At 54.5% G+C, this 22,085-nt stretch overlaps 9 protein-coding genes across 9 annotated transcripts; 4 read left to right on the top strand and 5 right to left on the bottom strand.

Annotated features, from left to right (window-relative positions):
- Nucleotides 1–585: 585 nt before the first annotated feature.
- Nucleotides 586–2,537, top strand: IUM83_15062 (Histamine oxidase; the record flags this gene model as incomplete). The annotated part of the gene is made up of 2 exons (XM_067939848.1): nucleotides 586–2,111; nucleotides 2,198–2,537. 2 exons carry the CDS (start codon nucleotides 586–588, stop codon nucleotides 2,535–2,537), a joined length of 1,866 nt encoding a protein of 621 aa, XP_067791281.1.
- A 339-nt stretch (nucleotides 2,538–2,876) lies between these two features.
- On the bottom strand, nucleotides 2,877–3,227 carry IUM83_15061 (Peptide-N(4)-(N-acetyl-beta-glucosaminyl)asparagine amidase; the record flags this gene model as incomplete). Its single annotated transcript, XM_067939847.1, has 1 exon — nucleotides 2,877–3,227. One exon carries the CDS (start codon nucleotides 3,225–3,227, stop codon nucleotides 2,877–2,879), a length of 351 nt encoding a protein of 116 aa, XP_067791282.1.
- A 910-nt stretch (nucleotides 3,228–4,137) lies between these two features.
- IUM83_15060 (Peptide-N(4)-(N-acetyl-beta-glucosaminyl)asparagine amidase) lies at nucleotides 4,138–4,452 on the bottom strand (the record flags this gene model as incomplete). The annotated part of the gene is made up of 1 exon (XM_067939846.1): nucleotides 4,138–4,452. One exon carries the CDS (start codon nucleotides 4,450–4,452, stop codon nucleotides 4,138–4,140), a length of 315 nt encoding a protein of 104 aa, XP_067791349.1.
- An 867-nt stretch (nucleotides 4,453–5,319) lies between these two features.
- IUM83_15059 (Peptide-N(4)-(N-acetyl-beta-glucosaminyl)asparagine amidase) lies at nucleotides 5,320–5,832 on the bottom strand (the record flags this gene model as incomplete). Its single annotated transcript, XM_067939845.1, has 1 exon — nucleotides 5,320–5,832. One exon carries the CDS (start codon nucleotides 5,830–5,832, stop codon nucleotides 5,320–5,322), a length of 513 nt encoding a protein of 170 aa, XP_067791353.1.
- A 593-nt stretch (nucleotides 5,833–6,425) lies between these two features.
- IUM83_15058 (Peptide-N(4)-(N-acetyl-beta-glucosaminyl)asparagine amidase) lies at nucleotides 6,426–10,773 on the bottom strand (the record flags this gene model as incomplete). The annotated part of the gene is made up of 8 exons (XM_067939844.1): nucleotides 6,426–6,703; nucleotides 6,792–6,866; nucleotides 6,936–7,009; nucleotides 7,079–7,331; nucleotides 7,419–7,442; nucleotides 9,681–10,178; nucleotides 10,248–10,633; nucleotides 10,724–10,773. The coding sequence occupies 8 exons, from the start codon at nucleotides 10,771–10,773 to the stop codon at nucleotides 6,426–6,428; spliced, it is 1,638 nt and encodes a 545-aa protein (XP_067791354.1).
- Nucleotides 10,774–10,894: 121 nt separating this feature from the next.
- Nucleotides 10,895–14,637, top strand: IUM83_15057 (Coiled-coil domain-containing protein; the record flags this gene model as incomplete). The annotated part of the gene is made up of 5 exons (XM_067939843.1): nucleotides 10,895–11,762; nucleotides 12,342–12,532; nucleotides 12,616–12,774; nucleotides 12,849–13,120; nucleotides 14,424–14,637. 5 exons carry the CDS (start codon nucleotides 10,895–10,897, stop codon nucleotides 14,635–14,637), a joined length of 1,704 nt encoding a protein of 567 aa, XP_067791280.1.
- Nucleotides 14,638–15,687: 1,050 nt separating this feature from the next.
- IUM83_15056 (uncharacterized protein) lies at nucleotides 15,688–16,209 on the bottom strand (the record flags this gene model as incomplete). The annotated part of the gene is made up of 4 exons (XM_067939842.1): nucleotides 15,688–15,776; nucleotides 15,870–15,953; nucleotides 16,028–16,130; nucleotides 16,189–16,209. The coding sequence occupies 4 exons, from the start codon at nucleotides 16,207–16,209 to the stop codon at nucleotides 15,688–15,690; spliced, it is 297 nt and encodes a 98-aa protein (XP_067791335.1).
- A 262-nt stretch (nucleotides 16,210–16,471) lies between these two features.
- IUM83_15055 (Coenzyme Q-binding protein COQ10) lies at nucleotides 16,472–18,191 on the top strand (the record flags this gene model as incomplete). The annotated part of the gene is made up of 3 exons (XM_067939841.1): nucleotides 16,472–16,761; nucleotides 16,893–16,949; nucleotides 17,039–18,191. 3 exons carry the CDS (start codon nucleotides 16,472–16,474, stop codon nucleotides 18,189–18,191), a joined length of 1,500 nt encoding a protein of 499 aa, XP_067791357.1.
- A 2,334-nt stretch (nucleotides 18,192–20,525) lies between these two features.
- Nucleotides 20,526–21,719, top strand: IUM83_15054 (uncharacterized protein; the record flags this gene model as incomplete). The annotated part of the gene is made up of 1 exon (XM_067939840.1): nucleotides 20,526–21,719. The coding sequence occupies one exon, from the start codon at nucleotides 20,526–20,528 to the stop codon at nucleotides 21,717–21,719; it is 1,194 nt and encodes a 397-aa protein (XP_067791284.1).
- Between the last annotated feature and the right edge of the window lie 366 nt (nucleotides 21,720–22,085).

The raw sequence follows: 22,085 nt of genomic DNA, 5'->3' as shown, positions 1-22,085 counted from the left end.
TTGCGTAGGTTTTGGTAGCAGTGCCGTTTTAAATCAATGTCGATGTTAGTGACCTCTGCTTGGGTATCTGTGAAGCTCAAACGCGTAAGGACGGTCATCCATGACAGCCTGTCATTGACAGCGCACTGAAAGGGAATGACAGGAATGCTGCCTACACGGACGAGGTCGCACGCTTAAGGAACTTGCGCATCAAGGTCTCCTTGTCCAATTCTCCGATCCCTGGAAGCGTGGCACCTACCAAGCAGACGCTGAGCCCCCGCTGTCGCCGTTTGGATGCGTTCACTGGATCGGATTTGATGCAGCTGTACATGTCAAACGAGCTCTTGTTTGCAGCGACGTTGCGAGCATCATTGGACCCCCAGCCTATGAAATGCCTCCCGCCCCAACTTCGACGTTGCAGTTTGCAAAGTTGAAGTGCTTGGTATCAGGTACGAGTATGATGGAACAGGAGAGAGACCTTGCACTCCGCCCGTAGTCCGCCAGCACTGGTCCAGAACTCCAGAGCGGAGCCGTGCGAGATTCTCCTGTCGCTCACTTTTGTTTTCATCTTCGAATCCGCAAGCCGCACCACCGACGCCTGCCGAAATGTCCTCGCAAGCCCCCGCTCCGGTTCTCAACGAGGCTGTCTTCCACCCGCTCGACCCCATCACTGCCAAGGAGGTTCAGACGCTCAAGGAAGTTGTCGGTAAGGCAGGGTACGGCGGACCCAGCTTCCGCTACTCGTACGTGATGCTGCGCGAGCCCGACCACGCCACCTTGAAGGAGTTCAAGAGTGGAGACGCGATTCCGCGTGAGATCGGCGCCCTTCTCCTCAACCTGGACGACAACGTCGCTAGAGAGATGGTCGTCGACATTCCGGCACGCAAAATCGTCCACGAGCGGAAGTTGGATCCTGCTGTCGAGGGCTGGAGCCCCATCATGGACGAAGACTACGTCGCTGCCGAGAACATCCTCAAGGCGTACCCCGACTACCTTGACGCTCTCAAAAAGCGAGGTATATCCGATGCCAGCCAAGTGCGCTGCCTGCCGCTCTCTGCTGGCGTCTATGGGTATGAAGACGAGATCGGCTGCCGTATGATCCGTGTGCTGAGCTTCCTGGCCTCGGAGAACACCCACTCCATGTTCGCGCACCCGATCGACGGCATCGTTGCTCATATTGATCTAACGAACCACCGGGTTGCTCGCCTCATCGACACGGGATACAGCCACGTACCAATGGAGTCGGGTGACTACCTCGACCCCAAAGTGACCGGACCAATGCGCACCAGCATGAAGCCCCTCCACATCACGCAGCCCGATGGTGCCAGCTTTACCATCAAGAACCACGTGCTCGACTGGGAAAAGTGGGAGATTCGTGTCGGCTTCAATGGCCGCGAGGGGCTCACGCTACACGACATCTCATTCAACGACAACGGACTCAAGCGCCCTATTCTCAACCGCGCGTCCGTGTCGGAGATGGTCGTGCCCTATGGTCGACCGGAGCCGACGCACGACTGGCAGAACTACTTCGACGTGGGCGAATACCAGTTCGGACGACTCGCGAACTCGTTGGTGCTCGGCTGTGACTGCCTCGGCAAGATCCAGTATCTGGATGCCGTTGTGGTCGACGACTTTGGCGAGCCGGCTCTACTGAAAAACGTAGTGTGCATCCACGAGGAGGACTACGGCACGCTCTGGAAGCACACCGACGTGTACACGTCGACCGGCACCGTGCGTCGCCAGCGCCGACTTGTCATCTCCTTCTTCACCACGGTCGTAAACTACGAGTACGGGTTCTACTGGTACTTCTACCTGGACGGAAGAATCGAGCTGGAGTGCAAGGCGACCGGCCTCGTCTTCACCTCGGGTCGTCCTCACGGTCGGAACGACTTCGTGACCGAAATGGCACCACGCCTTGGCGCTCCTTGCCACCAGCACCTCTTTTCGGCACGCCTCGACGTCGCCATCGACGGGAACAAGTGCCGCGTGGATGAGCTCGAAGTCGAGCAACTCCCGATCAGCCCCGACAACCCGGTGGGAAACGCCTTTAGGCGAATGGTTACACGTCTCGAGCGCGAAAGCGACGCCCAGCGGTTGGCCGACAACTACAAAGGCCGCATGTGGCGCATCTCGTCAACGCCACCAATCGACTCGGAAACCCGACAGCGTACACCCTCATCCCCGAAGGCCAACCGTTGCTCCTCGCCGCCAAGGAAAGCTCCGTCGCGAAACGAGCGATCTTCGCGTCGAAGCATCTGTGGGTCACGCAGTATGCTCGCGACGAAATGTGGGCTGCTGGTTACACGCCCAACCAGAACCCAGGCTTTGCCGGGCTGCCAGCTTACACGAAGTCCAACCGATCGGTGGATGGCGAGGATATCGTGCTGTGGCACACGTTCGGCCTCACGCACTTCCCACGCCCCGAAGACTGGCCGATCATGCCGGTCGACTACGCGAAGTTCACCCTCCGCCCTGAAGGTTTTTTCGACCGCAACCCAACTCTCGACGTGCCTGAGGATCCCAACGGAAGGGAGCACTCGCAGAAGTGCTGCCCGTAAGGTCAGATACGAGAAGACTTCGCAAGATCTTGGCGTGGTGTTTTGGTCCCTTGCAAAGCTGGTCTGTCTGGGCTGGGGCTCTTTCGTAGTGTAGTCCGAAGCTTGAGAACGTATCGATCAGGTCGAATGATAATTCAAGTTCTTCAGATGAATTCAGGGTGCTTAGTACTAGTACACTGTCTTGTATGCAGTAACTATCCACCATAGAACGTTCAAACTTCGGCCCATCTTATTTTCCATGTCCTTTCATTTGCTAATTAGCGCGCAAGTGTACCCGTAGGTGTGTACCTGCGCCGATAAAGTTGTAACGCCCCTGCACGTTGACACATCGCACTCTGCTTATCGGTTCTGATCGTTGTTCGAGTGCGCCGAGTGCCCAACCAGCAGCCAGGCCAGCTCCTTCATATTAATCCTCGGTGGTGATTGCTCGCCTTCCTCCTCTTCGGTTTGACGAAACAGAGGCTTAATGGTTTTCGACACCGCGTAGGGTTCGTACTGGCTGTACAGGTCGTCCAGCGCCTCATTCGGGTGCAGAGCTTGGATAACCGACTCCAGGTACTGCACCCGCTTCCAGAGCTCTCGGACCATGTCTTCCAGGTCCCTGGTGCGCTGCTCCTTATGGTCCCGTGCACGCTGAGCGGCGATGGCGTTCTTCCGCTTGCGTATTTCGTCCGAGCTCAGCGTCTGCATCTCCCTCTCCGTGAGCTTGATAGACTCTCTGGGTCGACGAGATCGTGGCGTCGGCGGGCACTTCCCGATCTGGACCCGCTCAAAGTCTGCGGATGGTGAAGCGCTTATGCTCAGTAGTGCCGAAACATCGTTTGCGCTGATTGTTGGGGCCAACACTGGACGCCTCGCTTCAATTTTGTCGGGATCTGCAGACATGTGCGTCGTATAGATGAAAATGCGTTGTGGAGCCCTTCGTACGGAGAAACCCAGATGCATTGAGCTGAGACCAACGCTTGGCCTGGGTACAAACGATGAGTACCCATCGGGTCCCACGCAGCAGTGAACATAGAGAGCAATTCTGATCGATAGTGGATTTTTGGGGTTAGGAGGTATTAGACGGGCAAACTGTAGCCATGACGACTGTAGGAACCGCATCTTCGGGGACTGGAGACGAGCACTGCAAGTCTTGCATTGTACGATGTCCAAGCCTCCACCTTTAAGCGCTGGAAGCGTAGTCGATATATGTGTGTGTGAGGTGTGAGTATGTGTGGGGTGAGTGTGTGTGGGGGGGGAAGCGATTCGATTCAAATTGTGTGCATGAATTTTATCAAATTTTTGGATCGTCCCTATCAACTATAACATCTCATTCTGGGTTCTGAGTTTGGGCGCCACCCACGTCCACCCGAAGGCGGAGTATTTCGTCGCCGTGAGGTTCAATATCACTGTAGCGCCCCGCCTCCGGCGGTCTCGTCGCAAGTTATTCCCTCATATCAATGTCGCTGGGGCTGGACGGCGTGGTGTTGAATAGCCACTCGAGCTCGTCCATGTTGAGGGCGAGGTTACCCTTTCGGCGTCGCTCGTGGTCAAAGGCTCCAGGTTTGGCGAATCTGCGTACATGACGTACTTGCTGTACAAGTACTCCATGGGCTCGTTAGTGCAGCAGCTTGATGACGTGCTCCAGGTATTGCACTCGCTTCCAGAGCTCGCAGACCGTGTTCTCCAGGTCGGTCACGCGTTGCTGAGCACGACCGCGAGCGCGTTTCGCAGCCACCCGGTTCTTGAGCTTTCTGATCTCGTCCGGACTCAGACTTCGTTGTTCTTCTTCGGTAAGCTCGAGCTCGATCGTTTCGCGAGGTCTACGACTGCGCGTGGTAGGATACTTGCCGACTTGAACCAGCCCGTGTTGCACCTTTGCGGACGCACCGGGTCCAAGCAGAGCGGCGATGGTGTTGGCGTTGACGTTCATGACAAGCGATCGATATTGGAACGATCGCAAGCTCTTATGCGTCACGGGGTAAGATGCAGAATGCCTGAACTCCACTTGCTTCATTTTACGGTCTCCGGTTACTCGCCCCGTCCTCCCCCCCAGTGAGCGTTGGGTTGAAGATTGATCATGTACCGGACCGAGGTTGATTGATATCCGGAGCACTGAATACCGTGAGTGAAGCGTTTTCAAATATATTATATATCTCCATACATAGGTAGAGAGACACCAGCGCTTGACTATCAACTATTTGCTAACAAAAATATGAGAAAGAGGTCATGGAAGGTGAGAGTGTTGGTGGTTTGGTAGGTTGTAACTGGCGAAGAGATATTTTTTTTCGTTTTCAGTGAGGTGCATTATAGTCATTTAGCGCCTAACGACCTAGAAAATGCCCTGCCACCCGATGCTTACATATTATCAAGAGATATCTCTTCGCCGCGGGAATGCCAATGCATCGTCGGGCGGCTATTTTGCATCGTTTGAGTCCACCCGCAGGATGAGCTCGGCATCAGCTTTCAGTTTTGTATCTCATGTGTGATTCGCCGTTGGCTTCGCCTAATTGTCTTCGGGCACCGACGGACTGCACTGGACGCATTTACACTTGATTTTATTGGCTCCGAGTTGCAGGGGGTGGTATGAACGCGAGCACACTTCAGCGGAGTCGTTCAGCTGGGGTGTATTGCATCAAAAGTCGACATATAGTAGTCGTCATGGACCGAACGCATTGGTGGCACTCGTGGCCTGGCACTCCAGAAATCAAGGCTGTACAATTCATTTGATTTATAAGTTCGTGTCGTTAAAGTAAACTTGGGTGAGTTGAATGCAGGTCAGCGCCTACTTCTGCAGGTCTCACATCGGTTCATCCTCATTAGAAGGATCCATCGGTATGGAGTCGAGCAGCCACGCGAGCTCGGTCATATCAACTTCATTCAGCCCTCCCGTAGGCGGGCCCATTAGCGGCTGCAACGTGCGTGACACTGCGTACGGCTCGTACGCGTGGTAGAGTCCGCTGAGGTCTTGATTAGGGTGCATTGACGCAATGACACCTTCGAGATACTGAACTCGTTTCCAGAGCTCGCACACCATGTCCTCCAGGTCCTGGACGTGCTGCTTCTTGCGGTCGCGGTCGCGCTGCGCGGACACTCGGTTCTTCTTCTTCCGGATCTCGTCGGCGCTGAGCGTGCGCATATCCTCTTCGGTGAGTGCAATGGGCGTCCGCGGGCGTCGTGTTCTCGGCGGCGGGCACTTGCCGACCTGCACGGCATTGTGTCGCTGAGGTGATGACCCGCGGGCCAACAGGCCAGACACGTCCGTGGCGCTGATCGTGGGAGCCGAAATCGGTCTCGCGGTTTCGTGGGCCATGACAAAGCTTGGCACTACTGCTGCTAGAGGTGACTACTGTGCTCCTCAGCGCAAATCGATTAATGAACGGAGCCCGCATTGTTTCGCCAGCGCGCGGTGCAGCACCAACACTCACATCGTGTTCAGCGAAGGGGTAGAACGCCACATAGCGGTCGGCGCTGAAGAATGAGGCCGGCCTACATGGCTTGACGACATGGCTTGAAAGTATCAAGACAGTGTAGCTATGCCGTGCCCTCCTTCAGCGAGAATCAATCCAAAAGTACCATCATGAATGCAGGCCCAGGTATGGTACATAGTCGAAGGCCAGGTCCGACGAAGTGTACCCAATAGCGCAACGAACAGGGTGGATTTTATCTTGGCGTTGTGCTTCAGAGACCGGGCCTGCCCTGAGCACATGCAGCAGAAGTGCCTCATGTACTGTTCCACCGGAACAGCACATGCTGCAGTAGACGAAAATGTTGGATCCAAGGTCTCACAAGTGTAGCTTCAGATTGTCTCATCTATCGTATTTCGGTGGTGGTCTGGTCGTCCAAGCAGCGTAGCGTGACGCTGCACTGCTTCATACACACGTCACTACGCGTTGCATGCGGCCCCTAGTGCGTACCGACATTCTTGAGGAAGTGCACTCGCTTGTGGGCTTCAGCAGCTAACCGCTGCGGAGATGGCTTGTCCTGCAGCTGCGACGGCTGGAAGATGAAGAACTGGTCCCCTTTCTCGGAGATCTCGTCAAAGCCGCACCAACGCATGAAGGACTTGGCGGCGGCGTCACCAAGCGTGCCAACATTTGAAGCGAAAAACTTGTTGCTGGCACGAATACGCTGGAATTTGGCTTCTTCTGGTTGGCGTGCTATGTTTTCCAAGTAGCGAAGTGCTGCCGACACAAAGACAATGTTAAGGTGAGGAATGAGTCGCTAACGTTATCCCTCGTTCTGTATCCCAGCAATGCTATCATACGGTACCTGCAGAAATTGCGTTTTGACGAACTGGAGGTTCACTCGATGATAACGTTTTCGAGAGAGCTTCTTTCGTATCACCTGACACATTGAATGAAAACTATTAACGAGGCCATGATTGAGCCAAACAGTGATATCAACGAATCGTACCTTCAAGAGCCTTGGTTAGCGAAGGCTCCAGCACAAAGGCGATGATGTCAGTCAAGTGGTCTTCAACTTCGAAGCTAATCGAACGGATCTCGCTCCCAGCCGGTGTAGAGATCGAAAAATCCCCGCCTCCCCTCCCACCGCACCTTATCGAGCGACCGAAATTGGTGTGCAATGTTATACTGTCGGTCCAAGCGCCCTTGCGACCACTTACTCGAGAAATAAACTCGTCGGGAAGCAGCTCGAGAGTAACTGTCGGTTGTGAAGGTTGGCGTTTTGCATGTCCATTGCCCATCAATGAGGCGTGAACTGCAGTCGAGGACGCAGACTGTGTGTCTCCGGCTGTTAAAATCTTCTCATAAACAAACTGGAGGCCGTCGAAAAACTCTCCACCCCACACTGTAAAACAAGAGAACGCACAGTTCAAATTACACACCTGAAGCATGACAGATGAATGAAGTGATAACAGAGCCAGCATATACTTACTCGAAACTCGAGCAACACGATATCCTGATTGTGCCCCCGCTGTAGCTTCAGCACATCGTTTATCATCGCGTTCGCCATCAGGACTAAACGCCCTAAGAGGTGGAGCCGCCACGAAATTCTTTCTCATCGCAGCACAGAAAGCCACAATTTCAAATGGTGATTTGGCGGGTATGATAGCCACCTGGCTGACTACTGCAGCGGCATTTGAACAATCGCGAGTAGGTCCCTCAATAATTACTTCATCAATTTTGAAAGATTCCACTTCTGCCTCCGTTGTTTTCGTTCCGTTCACGTACATTCCGAGTTTTGTTTCGTATCGCGCAACAGCGATATGAGCGTATTGACCAAAGGTTAACGGTGAGCTACTACACGCAGCCGTCGCCAGAGAAACGTTTCCACGTTGTAGTTCATAGAAGAAACGTTGCTCGGTGCAATGCCAGCATATACGGACGTTCGCGGATATGCCCGAGTCAGAAGCATTTAGCTGACACGTAAGAACGCTTATCACGCCAGGTCCCTCCGCCTTGAAAGATTCGCCTTGGTCGAGGCGAACGAGAAACGACAGGACGAACCCCGAAGGTGGAAGCTCATTCTTGACAGCAATAGGTAAGCGCTTGCCTCTTAGTAGCTGCACTCCAAAACCACGGGCCTCGGACTCGCCCTCAGCAATTGGATTAGGAATGCGGAAAGGCTTGTGCAATGCACACCTCTCTGCATTCTCTACATGATTGTCATGACCTGAAATATCAATCAACGTGGCATTTTCATTTGTTGATGATGGATCTTGCAGCGGTAAATACACCAGCGGTTGGTTATTCCACAGAAAACTTCGAATCCCCTTCTGCGCTGAGCACTCTAGCATCGCCAAAGAGGATACAGAAAAATGTTTCGCTGTCAAACTTGTCACCAATTGAAGAGCTTGTGCAGCCCGTTCATTTACATCTGATGATGAACCGAAAAAGCTCAAGCTTGCACGACCAGTAAAGCAGAATGGGTTCGAGCACTCGGTTGATTGGCAACCAAGAACCAAATTCTTGCAAACAGTTTGCAAAATGTCGGATGCTTGTACGGTGCCCACTGTCTTCTTTGGTGATGGTGTACTTGTAAATTTTGGTGGTGCTTCTTCGAGTTTTCCATCTTCCTTGCGCTCACTCTTCCACTCAACGGAGCCTGAAATACGGCCCTTGACCTCTGTCTTTTGTACAGACCGCCCACGAATCAGCTCCTCTTGCTCGATTTTCGCACGCGCTGTGAGAATTGTCACTCGTTCGGGGGTCTGACGGTCCCGAAGACCCAGATTAATGCTGCTGATGGTTGTTTCCAGCCACGTTTCGCTCACATCTTGGCGCCTTGAGCGCATTTCAGTCCAGTTCTGAGTGTATCTTCTTGCAGTGTCAACTACTTCATCATGGGCAAACGAAAATATGTACGATAATTTCTTTCCCCAACCGACCTCGTATGTTAGTGGGCAGTCAAGTTGATCTTCGCACGAGTCGCAGTGAAGCCATCGCTTGAAGTGCTCTGAATACACTTCCGTCCACACGTGATCAGTCACATCCAGTACATAACGAGCCTCAAACCCCATCGCTCGACAGCAAAGCGTAAAACAATTTGCCCACTCGCCACAACGACCCGTGCGTGTGTCTAGTAGTTTCACAGGATCATTATAGCGAGGAAAACGGGTGAGAGCTCCACACGCCGGACATTGATACACTTCGACACGGCTCGCTTGCCCACCAATCTCTTCAGGGGTGCTTGGACCTTCTGTTCTCACTGAACGAGTTTTATCATGGTTGCAAGACGAACAACGAGGCTGGTTCATCCATGTGAAAAACTCGCGCTTAAACCAGTGCAGCAACTGCTTAGCGAGCTCATCTTGATACGACGGCATAGGCGATGAGTTGGCTCGTGCTCGTTCGTGAAGTTTGTCCACCGGGATTCGCCTCAACGCCTCTTCTTGCATCTGCTTATTCTCGTAAGACTGTGCTCGCTGTAATCCGCTCTGCAACCGCCCTAGCATACCCGATTGATGCTGACGATAGTGAGCCTCCATAATGGCCTCATCGCCACGACGCCGTGCTGCGGCCACAGTAGTTCGAGCAAATCCAACTTCCGGTTCACCCAAATCTAGCAAACTTTCAACCCCAGTCAAATGGCGCGTCGCAAAAAGACACTCACCAAATTCGCTGTGCTCGCGACCCGAATCACACACAAAACCGCCAAGAGGTGCTAGTCGATAGCACAAGAAATTTGGCTGAGCACCTGATGCTCCTTCGTTAAGGTTTCGCGGAATTTTCACATAAGCTGAAGACGGAGTCGGATCGTCGCCGACGATAACTATTATATCTGTGATAGCTAGCGTCTCGAGCTGCTCCATATCGCACCCGATCTGTACGGAATCAAACCCGATACGAACACTCATTCCACTTCCATCTCCAGCAGCACCGCCACTATTGCAGTCGACATCAACCACCTTTTCTGGAGTGCAGTTCTTCTCTGCAGATGCACCAGAACTATATGAACTGTCACCGAGCTTATCAAAAAGAACGTGGAGCTGCGTCAGTGCGCGGGGTCCTCCCCGCTTCACGCATAAGTACACGTAGTCGCCCGACGCCGAATAGTTCAAGTCACCAGGCACCTTCGTAAAGCCCGAAGGCGCGGCGACGTCCACGTCTCCGGCAACCACTGCAATCTCGGAGATGAACCGCGACGCCAGCTTCTTGGACGCACTCCACTCCATCGGACTCACAGATTGAAAACCTGCCCCCAACAAGTAAGTAAGTATTTGTACAGCACCGTCAAAATAACCCCAAGTACATTGTCTCGTACCTGTTGTGCACGTTCTGGCGCAGGGTCCACAGATAAGCGTCGTCAGTGGGTCTCCCCCAGTCGGCGCAACCTTCCGATAGGCAGGCTGCACCACAGCAGCACTTCCAAATGTGCTTTTGGTGCAGATCTGCGTCCAGTCCCCCGCCATCTCCCGGTCCTTGGCGTTTGATTCCGCCCTGGAGAGGAGGAAGAAGCGAGGTCGCCCTCCCGTTGGCACGGCGATCGTCGCCACGTCCGCCTTACTGGGGGAGTAGAGCACCTCCCCTGTGGGCGACAGCAAGATCTGCTCGTCGGGCATCACCCCCACGAGAGACAGCAGCTGGCACTGCAGTAAGTCCACCGCGAGGGTGCTCCGATCCGCCGAAGCTTGCGTTGACACGTAATATCTACCGCAACAACGGCGTACAACCGGCACCAGTTAGTCCACACACATCCGCACACATGTGTTACCCTCTATAACACGCTATGGGACGCACTCCTGGCGCTGGAACACGACCACGACGTCCATTGTGGTCGCCTCCTCCATCTTCACCCGAGAAATCCCAATCTAACGTCAAATCACCGACACGTCTCGTAATAAACGGGCGTTAGAATCCCCCAAAAAGAACGTTGGATTGAAGTTGAAGCGACGCGACCATCACTCTTCCATGCACCAGTTCGTGCGCACTGGGCCGCTCGGCGGCCAGCAGCTGCGGCGTCTGCGCGAGCTGCGCGGCGCTCGTGACGGCGACGTGCGCCTGCAGCATCTGGGTCGCAGCGCAGCGACGCCTCCTTCCCCCCGCGAGGCAGTGGATCCGCTCGCGTCTCGCACAGTGGACGCCATAATACACGAGCGACGGCAGGAGCGCGAGGGCGTCTCCACGTCCACCCGACTGCGGGACAAAGTGGCGGCGGCGCGGCGAGGCGTCCACACGGAGCGGATAGAACGGAACGGGGGCGAGCTGCGCCCGGCGGAGAAGACCCGCACGACCAGGAAGATCGCCGCGGTTCGGAGGCGGGGCGAGGATCAACCCAAGAGTGATGGTCGTCGACGACTGGGCAGGCACGAGGCCGAGTGGATCGAGAAGCAGACGCAGTACGCGGTGAGAGCCGCGACGCTGGAGAAAGAGTGCGGCGCTGCGTGGCAGAGCTTCTTCGCCGGCGCGGGGGGCTCCGCCTCGACGGCTGTTGTAACGGCAGCGGAGGTGAACAAGCTGCACGAGGAGATGGAGGCGTCGAGAGCGCAGGATACGCAAAAGGTGACGCACCAGTTGCGCGTGCTGAGCAGTAAGGCGGACGATGTCCAGGTGAAGGTGCAGGAGATTGAGAATGGAGAAGACTTCCTGTCCGAGCTGCAGGAACGCATTGACGCGATGGAGGCAGGGCTGGCGAAGTTTAAACTCACACAACGACAGCAGATTGAAGGGTTTGTTCTGGAGGAGAAGATGCTAGAGAAAGAGCTTGCGGTGTTTCTGGAGAAGCTGAACGACTGGGAGAATGAAGCACCGCTGCGCCTTGGTCGGGGTGGTACCAGTAGTACGTCACTTGGACCAAAAGCCATTCACTTGAGAAGTGAAATAGGGGACAAAACAAACAACGATCCGGGACACGTTAACTACAGCAGCACCAATCAGGGAGAGGGACGAATTGGGAGACCTGGCTCATCGGATGAAATCGGAATGGTAAAACGGGTGCGCAGATTAAATGATGCAATTCTACGCTCGGGAGGATTAAAGGGCGGATGGGATAGTAGGGAGCACGCCGCGTTCACGACACTGTTGGTGAAATGCGGTCTTACTGATGATGTACTACTTCGACAGTTATTCCCTGAGGAGAGGCAATCTGATTCCAATCAAGAGGCTCACCAGAAAGATGAGCCCGATTGCAATGACTATGAAACCCGAGTTTCGCGCTTTCTCCGCAAATGTATGCGTAAAGTGGTTACCCAGACAGAAAGCTCAGTCCGATCGCACTTGGATTGGTATCTCCGTCATCTCGAGCTGGTGGAGGAGAAGAAACGCGTGATCCAAGAGTGGAAAGCGCGTAAGGAAGAAGAACGCCAGCAAATTATTCAATGTGGCTTTGATGCGGACAGGGAAGCACTCGAACCTGTAGACCCTAATGACTCGCCACAGGGGAACCGTGATTCGACCTCTCGCAAACAGAGCAAGCGAAGCAATATCAAGTCACGTGAAAAGACAGAACGTCTGTTAGAGCAGTGGAAGCTTGACAGGAAGCAAAAGGAAGAGGAGGAGGAACAAAAAAGACGGGAGCTTCAGAAGAAGCGTGATGCGATGGAGGCAAAGGTAAGATGGAGTCTAGAATCGCTTGCAGGTTTTGCTGTATTTCGAAGCTTCTTGAAGTATTGACAACCTTATTCTTATCCCAGCGGAAGCAAGAGCAATTGGATGCCAAGCAAAAGGTGCTGCTGTACAAGCTACAAAAAGAACAGGAAGCGATGCTGTTAGAGCGCACGTCAAAACTTCGGATTCAAGAAGGAACTGATGAAGATGGCCTCACCCTTGGGCCTTTGCCATTTTCAACCTCGGTGCGCTAAAACTGTGCTTGCTCCAATTGTGTTTTACTTCGTTGCTGATGTTTTTGCATTGATATGTGGAGTAGATGTCGAAGGAACATTTGGTTGAGAGATCTCGGATTGCTATTGAGTACGCCAAGGCAAAGCGCCTAAGGCTGCAGCAGATTGAGGAACGCAAACAAAAACAAATCCAACTTCCTCCGCGACCTCCGACAAAAGGTGTTGACGAAAGTGAGAACAGTTCACCCAAACAGGTCATGATGTTCAACGCGACGGAAGCGTCGAAAGCACGAGATCTCACCAAGGATGAGCTAAGAAAGAAAGCTCGACGAAGAGAGCGCCAAGGTGCTCACGATGCGTATATACCGGGCAAGAAGGCAATACCGGATGTAAAAGTCAAAAGCTTTGGACATATACCGATTCAGCCACGTGCAGTACCAGCATGGAGAAAAAATATTTGACTTCACTGAACGAGTTAAAAATTGGACGCTACACTATGATACTGGCGCTGGCGACCCTCAAGATGCAGGGTTATGCTCGGGGCATCCCTCGCATTTGCAACTATCACCGCACGTGCACTCTCCTCCAAACGACATACCACAACCCGGCACAGCCCAACCAACAGCGAGCGCTGCAGTATGCGCTACTGTAGTCATATACCTCGGACATCCATTTTGCGGACAGATATTCAGATCACACTGATGAGACTTGTGATAGTCGTCTGACGAGTCAGCATCGTTCGAGGACCCGACTGAAGACTGCACCACTTCCATAGGAATCCCCCATGCTTCTTCCGACAACTCCAACATTTCAAAGCCGACACTTTCAGCCGCTTCCACGAGCGAAGAAGAGTCCAAAAGCATGGCTACCACCAGCACTTCAACGCGATCTGTTAGAAGCACTAGGTTTTCTACGCCCTCGACAGCCTTTAAGGCGTCTTCGAGCCTGGGACCGTTTAACCCAACATCGCTGAGATCATCAACTCGGAACCGAAATCGTCGAGGTAAAAGAGTCGTTGCGTCCACAATCGAGTCAAACCCAATATCCGTCACTGCAGTCCGAATGTCGTCCACGTTCATATCTCCACGGATAACTATCTGACGATGTTCGAAACGTAGTCTAGCAGCTTCCACACCGTCAACAGCCCGAACAGCATTGAGCACCGACGTTCCACAATTTCCGGGACACATCATATCGGGAACGCGCAGCACCACTTCTTTCCGAGCCCAGGTAGTTGACGATTGCTCAACTACGCTAATGTGAGCGAGCTGGAGGCTTCTTAATGTCGCCAAGGATACTTCCAAGTCGAACGTTTGCTCCCCTCGCACGATAACAAGTCGCGATGTGGGAGGTGAGTTGGAGGTGGAAGTTCCTAGCAACTCAGTTTCCGATGGTGTCACCCTGCCAGAAGAGGAGGCCGTACTGCCAGACACCACGTGAACACTCCTGACACCAGATAATGTTGAAAGCATGGACGCGATGGTTTCGATCCCCAGTAGACTTGAAAACGGCTTGATCTGAAGCACAAACCGCGGAAGTAACGTGGCTCTCGGTGTCGAAGTCGACGCACTGCTGCTTCTCATTAATCGTTCGAAACCATCTGAGTTGAGGGTCTGGTTGCTTGTTGAGGCAATGACTGTGATGGTATTGCTGCTCGAAAGATGCGGAATCGCTCGAGAAGTCGACAACGTTGGACTATTGCAAGAGCAGCTATCTCCTGCACAATTACAATCACCGCCAAAGCTCCGCGAGCAACCATTATCCAAGCAGTTGGCCATCTGGGAGCCGTCGCACCGTGCATTCGAAGCCAACGGTGAAAACGACCCCAGGACGGATGCATCGGAGCCTAGTGGAGTTGGCATCGCGCTGTTTTGAGGGCTGTCGTTGGATCGATCACTGTCAGCTACGTTTTCATCGACCTTCTTGATCAGCGTCGGTTCTGCCACAGACTCCTTCTGCCTCGCACACGTCGCACACAGCGTTCCTGTATCGTTTGGTGAACGCACAAGTCTCCTACAGCTCTGAGCAGAACAAACACGCGACCCGCCGTGTTCCGTGCAGAATCCCGTGGCACCGCGAGCTGGCTGCTGGCAGTTCCTGCGTCGACAGCGCCTGGCGCCTCCATGAGCTCGACATTTGCCTCCTCCCTGGTCAATCTTGGTGCATCCTGGCTCCGAGCAGCGTTTTCCTCCTCCGTGTGCCGTGCAAAACCCTCCGCCCACGTCGGCCTTGGGGCAATCAGCGACCTGACAGCGTTTGCCGCCGCCGTGAGCGCGACACAAGCCTCTACCAGCGTCCACCTTCCCGCAGCCCTCCACTTGGCAGCGTGCGCCACCTCCGTGCCGCCTGCAGAAGCCTCCGGTCTGGTATCCTTTCGTGCAGCCCGGGAACGAGCACTTCTTGCCGCCTCCGTGGCCGACGCAGAAGCCTCCACCAGCGTCCACCTTGGTGCAGTCGGCGTGAGAACATTGGCGTCGCGTGCGCCTCTTGGCTGTGGTTTTGGCGGAAGAGGACCGGGTGGTTGTCACTGCTGGAGACGCAGCCACGGTGGCCATCGAGTTGCTGTTGCTGCTGCTGCTGCTTCCGCTGTCGCCGCTGCTCGACGCTCGCCGTGTTTGCATGCGTCGCCAGTCAGCGTGTTCCGGCAGGAATGTGCGATGGAGAGCACCGCCTGAACATTTCGGTTCAGTTCGAGTTAAGTACGAAATGGCGGCGCAAGAGCGAAGAGATGGGTACACTTGAGCTGCTGCTTGGAGTGAGCAAGGAAGGCAACTTGAGTTGGCTAACGGTATGGTTTGCCAATTCAACAATTGCTCGGGCTCCGGTGGCGTGCATGACGACTGGGTGTACTGTACCGAATGGCTGGTCGCGCGAAGGCGGACGGCCGACTAGCTATACATGATTGGCGCCGTCTCACGCCGTCGGCTACTGCTGCTGCGGAGACTGCTGAGGTTGTTGCTGCTGCTGGACGCTGCCATCGATCCCGAGACTGATGCTGTCCTGCACCTCCTTCGCTGAGGTGGTTGCCACAGTACAGCGTCAGGCTTCCGGTCGGGTTCGTCCAAGCTCAACGCCGAAAGCCGCCCGGCACGGCCGTTGCAACGCACCTTCGTCCAGGTTGAGGCGGAAGTTCCAGTTCTCGAGCTCACGGATCTTGGCGTCCAGCTCCTTCTCGTTCAGCTTAGCCAACTCTGCAGCGACAACCAGCGTCCTCGTCAGCAACAGTAACAGCAACCCAGCACGATGACAACGACACAGCACGCACCATTGAACTCGCGGTCGCCCGTCGCCATCGCGGGCTTCTGGTGCGCCAGAAACTCGAACAGCGACTCGAGCTCCTTGGTCAGCGGCACCGTCGGCGCGATCGTCTACCCGCAGCGATACCGTCAGCACACCCATCGCAGCCAGCCAACACGTCCGCCTCACCTCCGGGAAGTAGCTCGCCATCTCTCGTCTGCAGCAGCAACGGTGTCACAGCAACAGTAAGTTATTAGCCACGCAGCCACCACCAGGATCAGCCACCAGCCTCCACCTGCAGCGTCGCTGTCGATCACTGCGGCTTATTGCTACTCCACGTCGTGATTGGCCGAAAATCCTATCTAAACTCGACGGTCAGTCACAGAAACGTCTCACTCTGCCAACCACAGCGTGAGGTGGAGGAGTGGCCATGTCGATGCTGGTTCCAGGGCGCTTGCTATCCGCTCGCCGCCTGCGCGGCTTCCGGCCGAGTTCGTGGCTGGACAAGCGCGCGCCGTTCTTCTCGTTCCCGTCGCCGGCGCACGCGCTGGTGAAGTCGCACACGGAGACGCGCGTGGTGCCCTTCTCGTGCGCCGAGATGTTCGACGTGGTGGCGGACGTCGACCGCTACAGCGAGTTCCTGCCCTTCTGCGTCGAGTCGCGCGTGCTGCGCAGACCCAACGACAACGTCATGGAGGCGGCGCTGCGCGTGGGCTTCAACATCTTCACTGAGTCGTACACGTCCCGCGTGCTCATGATCCGGTGAGACGCGCTGCCAAATCGATCCGCTCTTCTGCCAGCGGCTACAAGTGCTGGACACGTTACAATTGTGGAGCTGACAACGCTGTTTGTTTTGCCTGGGGTTGTACTGTGAATTGGGGGGATTGGCGCAGACCCAACAAGATCGTCACGAAAGCCATCGACTCACCGACGTTCAAGCGCATTGAAAGGTGTGTATGCGTTGTGGGGAGAAAGGTACTCGGTGAAGAAGCTGTTTCGTCACTGATGGTTAGGTGGTTGTTGTCGTGGTGCTGGCCAGTGAATGGGTGTTCAAGCCGTGCAGCACGCCTGGAAGTTGCCAAGTTGACTTCAAGGTGACGTTTGAGGTGTCGTCGTTCCTGCACGCCAACGCTATCCAGCTCTTCTTCGACGACGTAGCACTTACGCAGCTGAACGCATTCATCGGCCGCGCCCGGAAAATGCATGGCTCAGCTCCTCGACCGCTGCCGCAAGCTCCAGTGCAGTCAACGCCTGCATCGTTGACACCAGGATCTGATGGACAAACGGTCAAAGCGAGGAGTGTCAATGGCAGTGTTGACACCACGGCGCCTTTGGGTGACTCCTCACGTAGGTCTGTGGAAAATGAAGACGATGCAGCCAGACGAGAGGCGAAAGCTAGAGCGTCACGTCGCATCAAAGGTGGCATCTCCGCTCAAAACTACAGCGACTTGGCTGCTGTATTCCACGACTACGCGGACAGAGACGAGAAGCTTTGCTATGGCGGGTTTACGGCTGCGTGTATGGCGTTGAGTGACGAGTACGAGGACATGAAGGACATTAGCGAGAGTGCTGCGCTAGCGGGGGCTGTATTTTCCAGTTTTGAGACCCATTCAACGCCGAAAGAGTGGCTGACACTGGATGAATTCGTAGTGGGCGTCTACCTAATGACCAAAGGAACGTTCGAACAGAAGGCTCACAGCCTGTTTGAAGTCGTAAACGCCACAGGCGACGGCAAAATCACTCGCGAGGAGCTGACCCGTGCGATGCAGCGGAGAATTCGAGCAGTGAAGAAGCTGTTCCCTAAGCTACTGCGCGATCAAGTGCAGATTCAGATGGCGAACGAGCAGGTCGAAGAGCTGTCGTCTGTCCAGGACGCGGCCATGGCGAACAGTGTCAAGGCTATCGAGGCGCTAATGGAGGAGGTGGAGAAGGAGATCCCACTCGCTGTGAACCAAATCTTCAGGGAAGCTGACCTCGACCAGGACGACTACATCCGCGAGCAGGAATGGCTGTTCGCGTGGCAGGCCCACCCAGAGTTTGTGGAGCTGCTGACCATCGACGGCATGAAGAAAATGGCGCAATGGGCGTCCGTCGTACAAGATGCCAACAGCAACGAGAGTGATAGCGACGACGACGATAAGACTGGATCCCCGGGGCAGAGTCTCGATACGAGGCTCACGTACGTGGACTAATGAAAATGAATTTGCTGTTCGTGTGTACAACTTTGCGAATTATGGCTACGTTGCACCGAATTGATTCTGATTTTCTTACCCAAAGGTGGAGATTCCAACATCCATAGCTCTTGGATATGAGGTCGCATTGGGTAGCAAGTTGTACGACAACCGAATACGCCAGCTCCATATTCACCGGATTGGCGTTTCGATACGCCTGCCCGCAGGTCTGTAACCACAACAGCCAGTTGACTAAGAAGTGTAGTAGATGTTTTAGTCGAGCACCGACGACTGCACTCAGTGTCGCCAGCTAATGGACGCGCCCGTTGTCATCATTGTTGGGGTGACACCGGCTGTGCGTGCGGAGCGTGGACCGGCGCCATACGGATAACCCAGAGCAAGATTAGAACTCCGGCCGGGGTACTGAGTATTAGATGAAATGCCCCAATGCAATTCAGTTGTGTCTATGTGCAACTGGAAAAACAGTTGTACTATAGCAGATGCTTTGAGCTGTCGCATTTACCGACAACAACGACAAATGAGGGTCTTATGTTCGGTAAAGATTCCTATCCATAGCAAACTGTACTCACTTGTGTAGTCTATAAAGTCCTACTTTACGGTCTCATTTCCAATTGGATAGCATATCGGCTTAGTAGCTATGGGTCCGTCCCGAAACGGAGCCCGGCGCACCTAAGAAGAGCTCGACAATCAACCCCGTGAACGCTGGGATCAGCTTTTCGTCGAAGAGGAAGCTCGGCATCGCGCTCTACCGCGTATAGAACTTCAGACCAACCAAGGAGAATCTGACGACGATCTAGAGTCGCCTTCACCGATATACGACCGATGCCTGCATGTGAAAGGTGCCGAACGTGTGCTGAGAATGTGCAACTTCGCGCCAATAGTTTGAACGACTGTGGGACGCTCTGGAGGACCACATTCTAAGTCATTGGAACGTTGGTAGAGGGAAGAAGTGCTCAAACGATCCGAAGGATATTCTCTTCATGTTGCTTGCTTCGCTCAAGCATTGCGGTAGTCCCAACTATCCATATTATGGACCCCTCACCGTTCCAGAAGATGATCAAGAAGTTCATCACGATGCTTGAGCCCTTCGTGTACCAGACCTTCATCGAAGAAGACGAAAAGCGCTGGACAATGAAGCAATTGACGGTCACTGGTAACACGTTTGCTAACTTTCCGTGTGCTCGTTATGCAACTGATGTTATATTTCAGCAAGCGAACACTCCCAGTGGACGCTTCAACGAGATAAAGAAGTACTTCAGTGGCAGGCATCACCTCCACGGGCTCAAGGTTGAGGTGTCCGTGATTCCGACGGGAGTGACGGTTAACTGCTCCAATTGGGAACCTGGGAGCGTTCACGACTCGACTATTTTCCGATCTAACAAGATAATTCACATTTCAGCAATGCAAAAGCAGGCTGATGAGACCATGCTGAACGACGAAGGGCCTCTGCTGGGCCGATACGAGCACGACTGGGCTGTACTGGTTGATAAAGGTTACCAGGGATTGGTCGGCGAATTCCGCACCATTCAGCCAAAGAAAAAACGGCGGAATTCGCCGACACCAGAACATCTTCAAGTCGTAGGGCGAGCGTCGGCAGTGATGGGTTGACAATGACAGGCGCCACAGGACCACTCCCAACCGTCGGGCGAGGGTCGGCAGCAGCAGCCTGCGATTTTTTTTGCCTTTTGGCACCCCCTCGAGGCGAACGGTCGATACTACTGCCGTATGATAGTAACTGCGCAGTACACCAACTAAATTCCTAATGCAGTCTGAATACACCTTATTAATAACGGCCCCTTTCGCGTAAACATTACGCTGCAGAACTCGTCTATGAGCTGCAGCACAATCCCAATTGCAAGTTCCGGCGATCTCTTCTACATAGACAACTTGAGCGCAGCATGACAAAGACTTGTTAATCGCGCTGAGTGTTGTGAGTGCACGAACACCTTCGCGCACGACTCTTCTTATCCGCATCTTGTCAGTCGTGGAATCAACTCGATATCAAGCCAAAGCAGCCAGTGGGCTCCGGCCACTTCGACGTCGGCCGCTGTCCTCGGCCACAGATGCCCGGAGTTCGTACCATCGCTCGCCGGAAAGGTTGGGTACCTTATGATCTTGAACACGGATGTGCCCTCAACGCCTTTCCGCTGCACACCGCTAACGTTACGCGGAAATTCCGCATGACGGTGTGCACGCAGGAATTATTACGCGAGTGCGTGAGCGTCTGAGTCTGGCCATTAATCACTGGATGATGTCGCCGGACTATCGCTACCGTCCTCACTCTCGTATTTGCGGGATCGCTCGCACCAACTTCCCAACCAGCGAGCCACAACGATGCACCTCCCGAGCCTCCTGTTCGCCCTCGCGGCCGCCGTGACGGGCGTGTCGGCCGGCTCCCCGGAGCAGCAGCGGACCGACAAACAGACGATTCTGTTCGCGGCCACGTACACGCGCGACGAAGGCTGGATCAACGGCACAGGCAAGGGCATCTACACGTACAAGTTCGACACGACCGACGGGTCGCTGACGCCGTTCGCCATCACGCCGCTGGGCATCAACCCCATGTACGTGCACGGCTCGACCAAGGCCTTCAACACGGGCGAGCGCGTCATTTACGCCATCAACGCCGTGTCGGACGAGTCCACCCAGCACCCTGGCACCGTCACGGGCTTCGTGTCGGCGCTCACGCTCAACAGCGACGGCACGCTCGAGCTGCTCAACACGCTCGAGACGCACGGCGGCTCACCTACGCACATCTCGCTGAGCCCCGACGAGGACTTCCTCGTCGTGTCCAACTACGCCGGCAGCGTCTCCATGTTCCCGCTCAATGCCGACGGGTCCCTGTGCAACGAGACGTTCCACCAGGAGTTCCCAACCGGCAGCAAAGTCGTCATGGACCAACAGGCCACGGGCCACATCCACAGCACGACGTGGCTGCCCAACTCGAACCACGTGGTCGCGGCCAACCTCGGCAGCGACGAGCTGCTGCAGTACAAGCTGGACGAGAAGAAGCAGACGCTCAAGAGCTTGAAGACCGTGAACCGTCCGCCTGGGTCGGGACCGCGTCACATGGCGCTCCACCCGGACAACAAGATTGCGTACGTGGTGGACGAGATCTCCAACACTGTGGGCGTGTACAAGATCAACACGAAGGCTGCTCTGCTGGAGAGCACCGCGGTGCAAAACATCACGACGCTGCCGGCTGACTTCAAGAACTCCAGTACGAGCGCCGACATCCACCTGTCCAGCAACGGAAAGTTCCTGTACACGTCGAACCGCGGGCACGACTCCATTGCGATCTTCGGGATCGACGAGACGGATGGCACGCTCAAGTCGCTGGGCTGGGAAAGCACCCGCGGCAACATCCCGCGTGGATTCACAATTTACGGCGACTGGCTCATTGTGGCGAACCAGAACTCGAACGACATGTACGTCTTCAAGGTGGACAGCAAGACCGGTTTGCTGAAGTACACGGGCAACTCGTACGAGGTCGGCACGGCGGTGTGCCTGTATGTTTCGGAGTATTAGTAGGTGAACGCTAGAGAACGGTTTGAGCCAATAAACCACAATTCCACCCACAACATTAAACGTTCAGTTGTTGTTCTTCTGAGCTCCCGAATTTCTTTTTAGTATGGAACGTCTTGTTCTACACTGCTTGGTGAGGCAAGGTTTCAACCAAGCGAGATATTTTAATGAGTGTGGTAATAGTGCATGCACGTCTAGCAAAGAATTCGAAATTTGACCTGTGATGCAAGGTATTGCCACTTCAGGCAGGAGCACTGATACCCGGTCACTTTTTATACCGCTCAGGTTCTCGCAATCAAGATCATACACCCTCACGCCCTCCTATTCATTCTTGTACCGGCCAATAAAGTTTGTACCGCAGAGAGGGAC

This window comes from Phytophthora cinnamomi (assembly GCF_018691715.1).
Source record: "Phytophthora cinnamomi strain GKB4 chromosome Unknown Contig40, whole genome shotgun sequence".
In the NCBI taxonomy this organism is placed as follows: domain Eukaryota; phylum Oomycota; class Peronosporomycetes; order Peronosporales; family Peronosporaceae; genus Phytophthora; species Phytophthora cinnamomi.
This window is presented reverse-complemented; position numbering and strand designations above follow the sequence as displayed.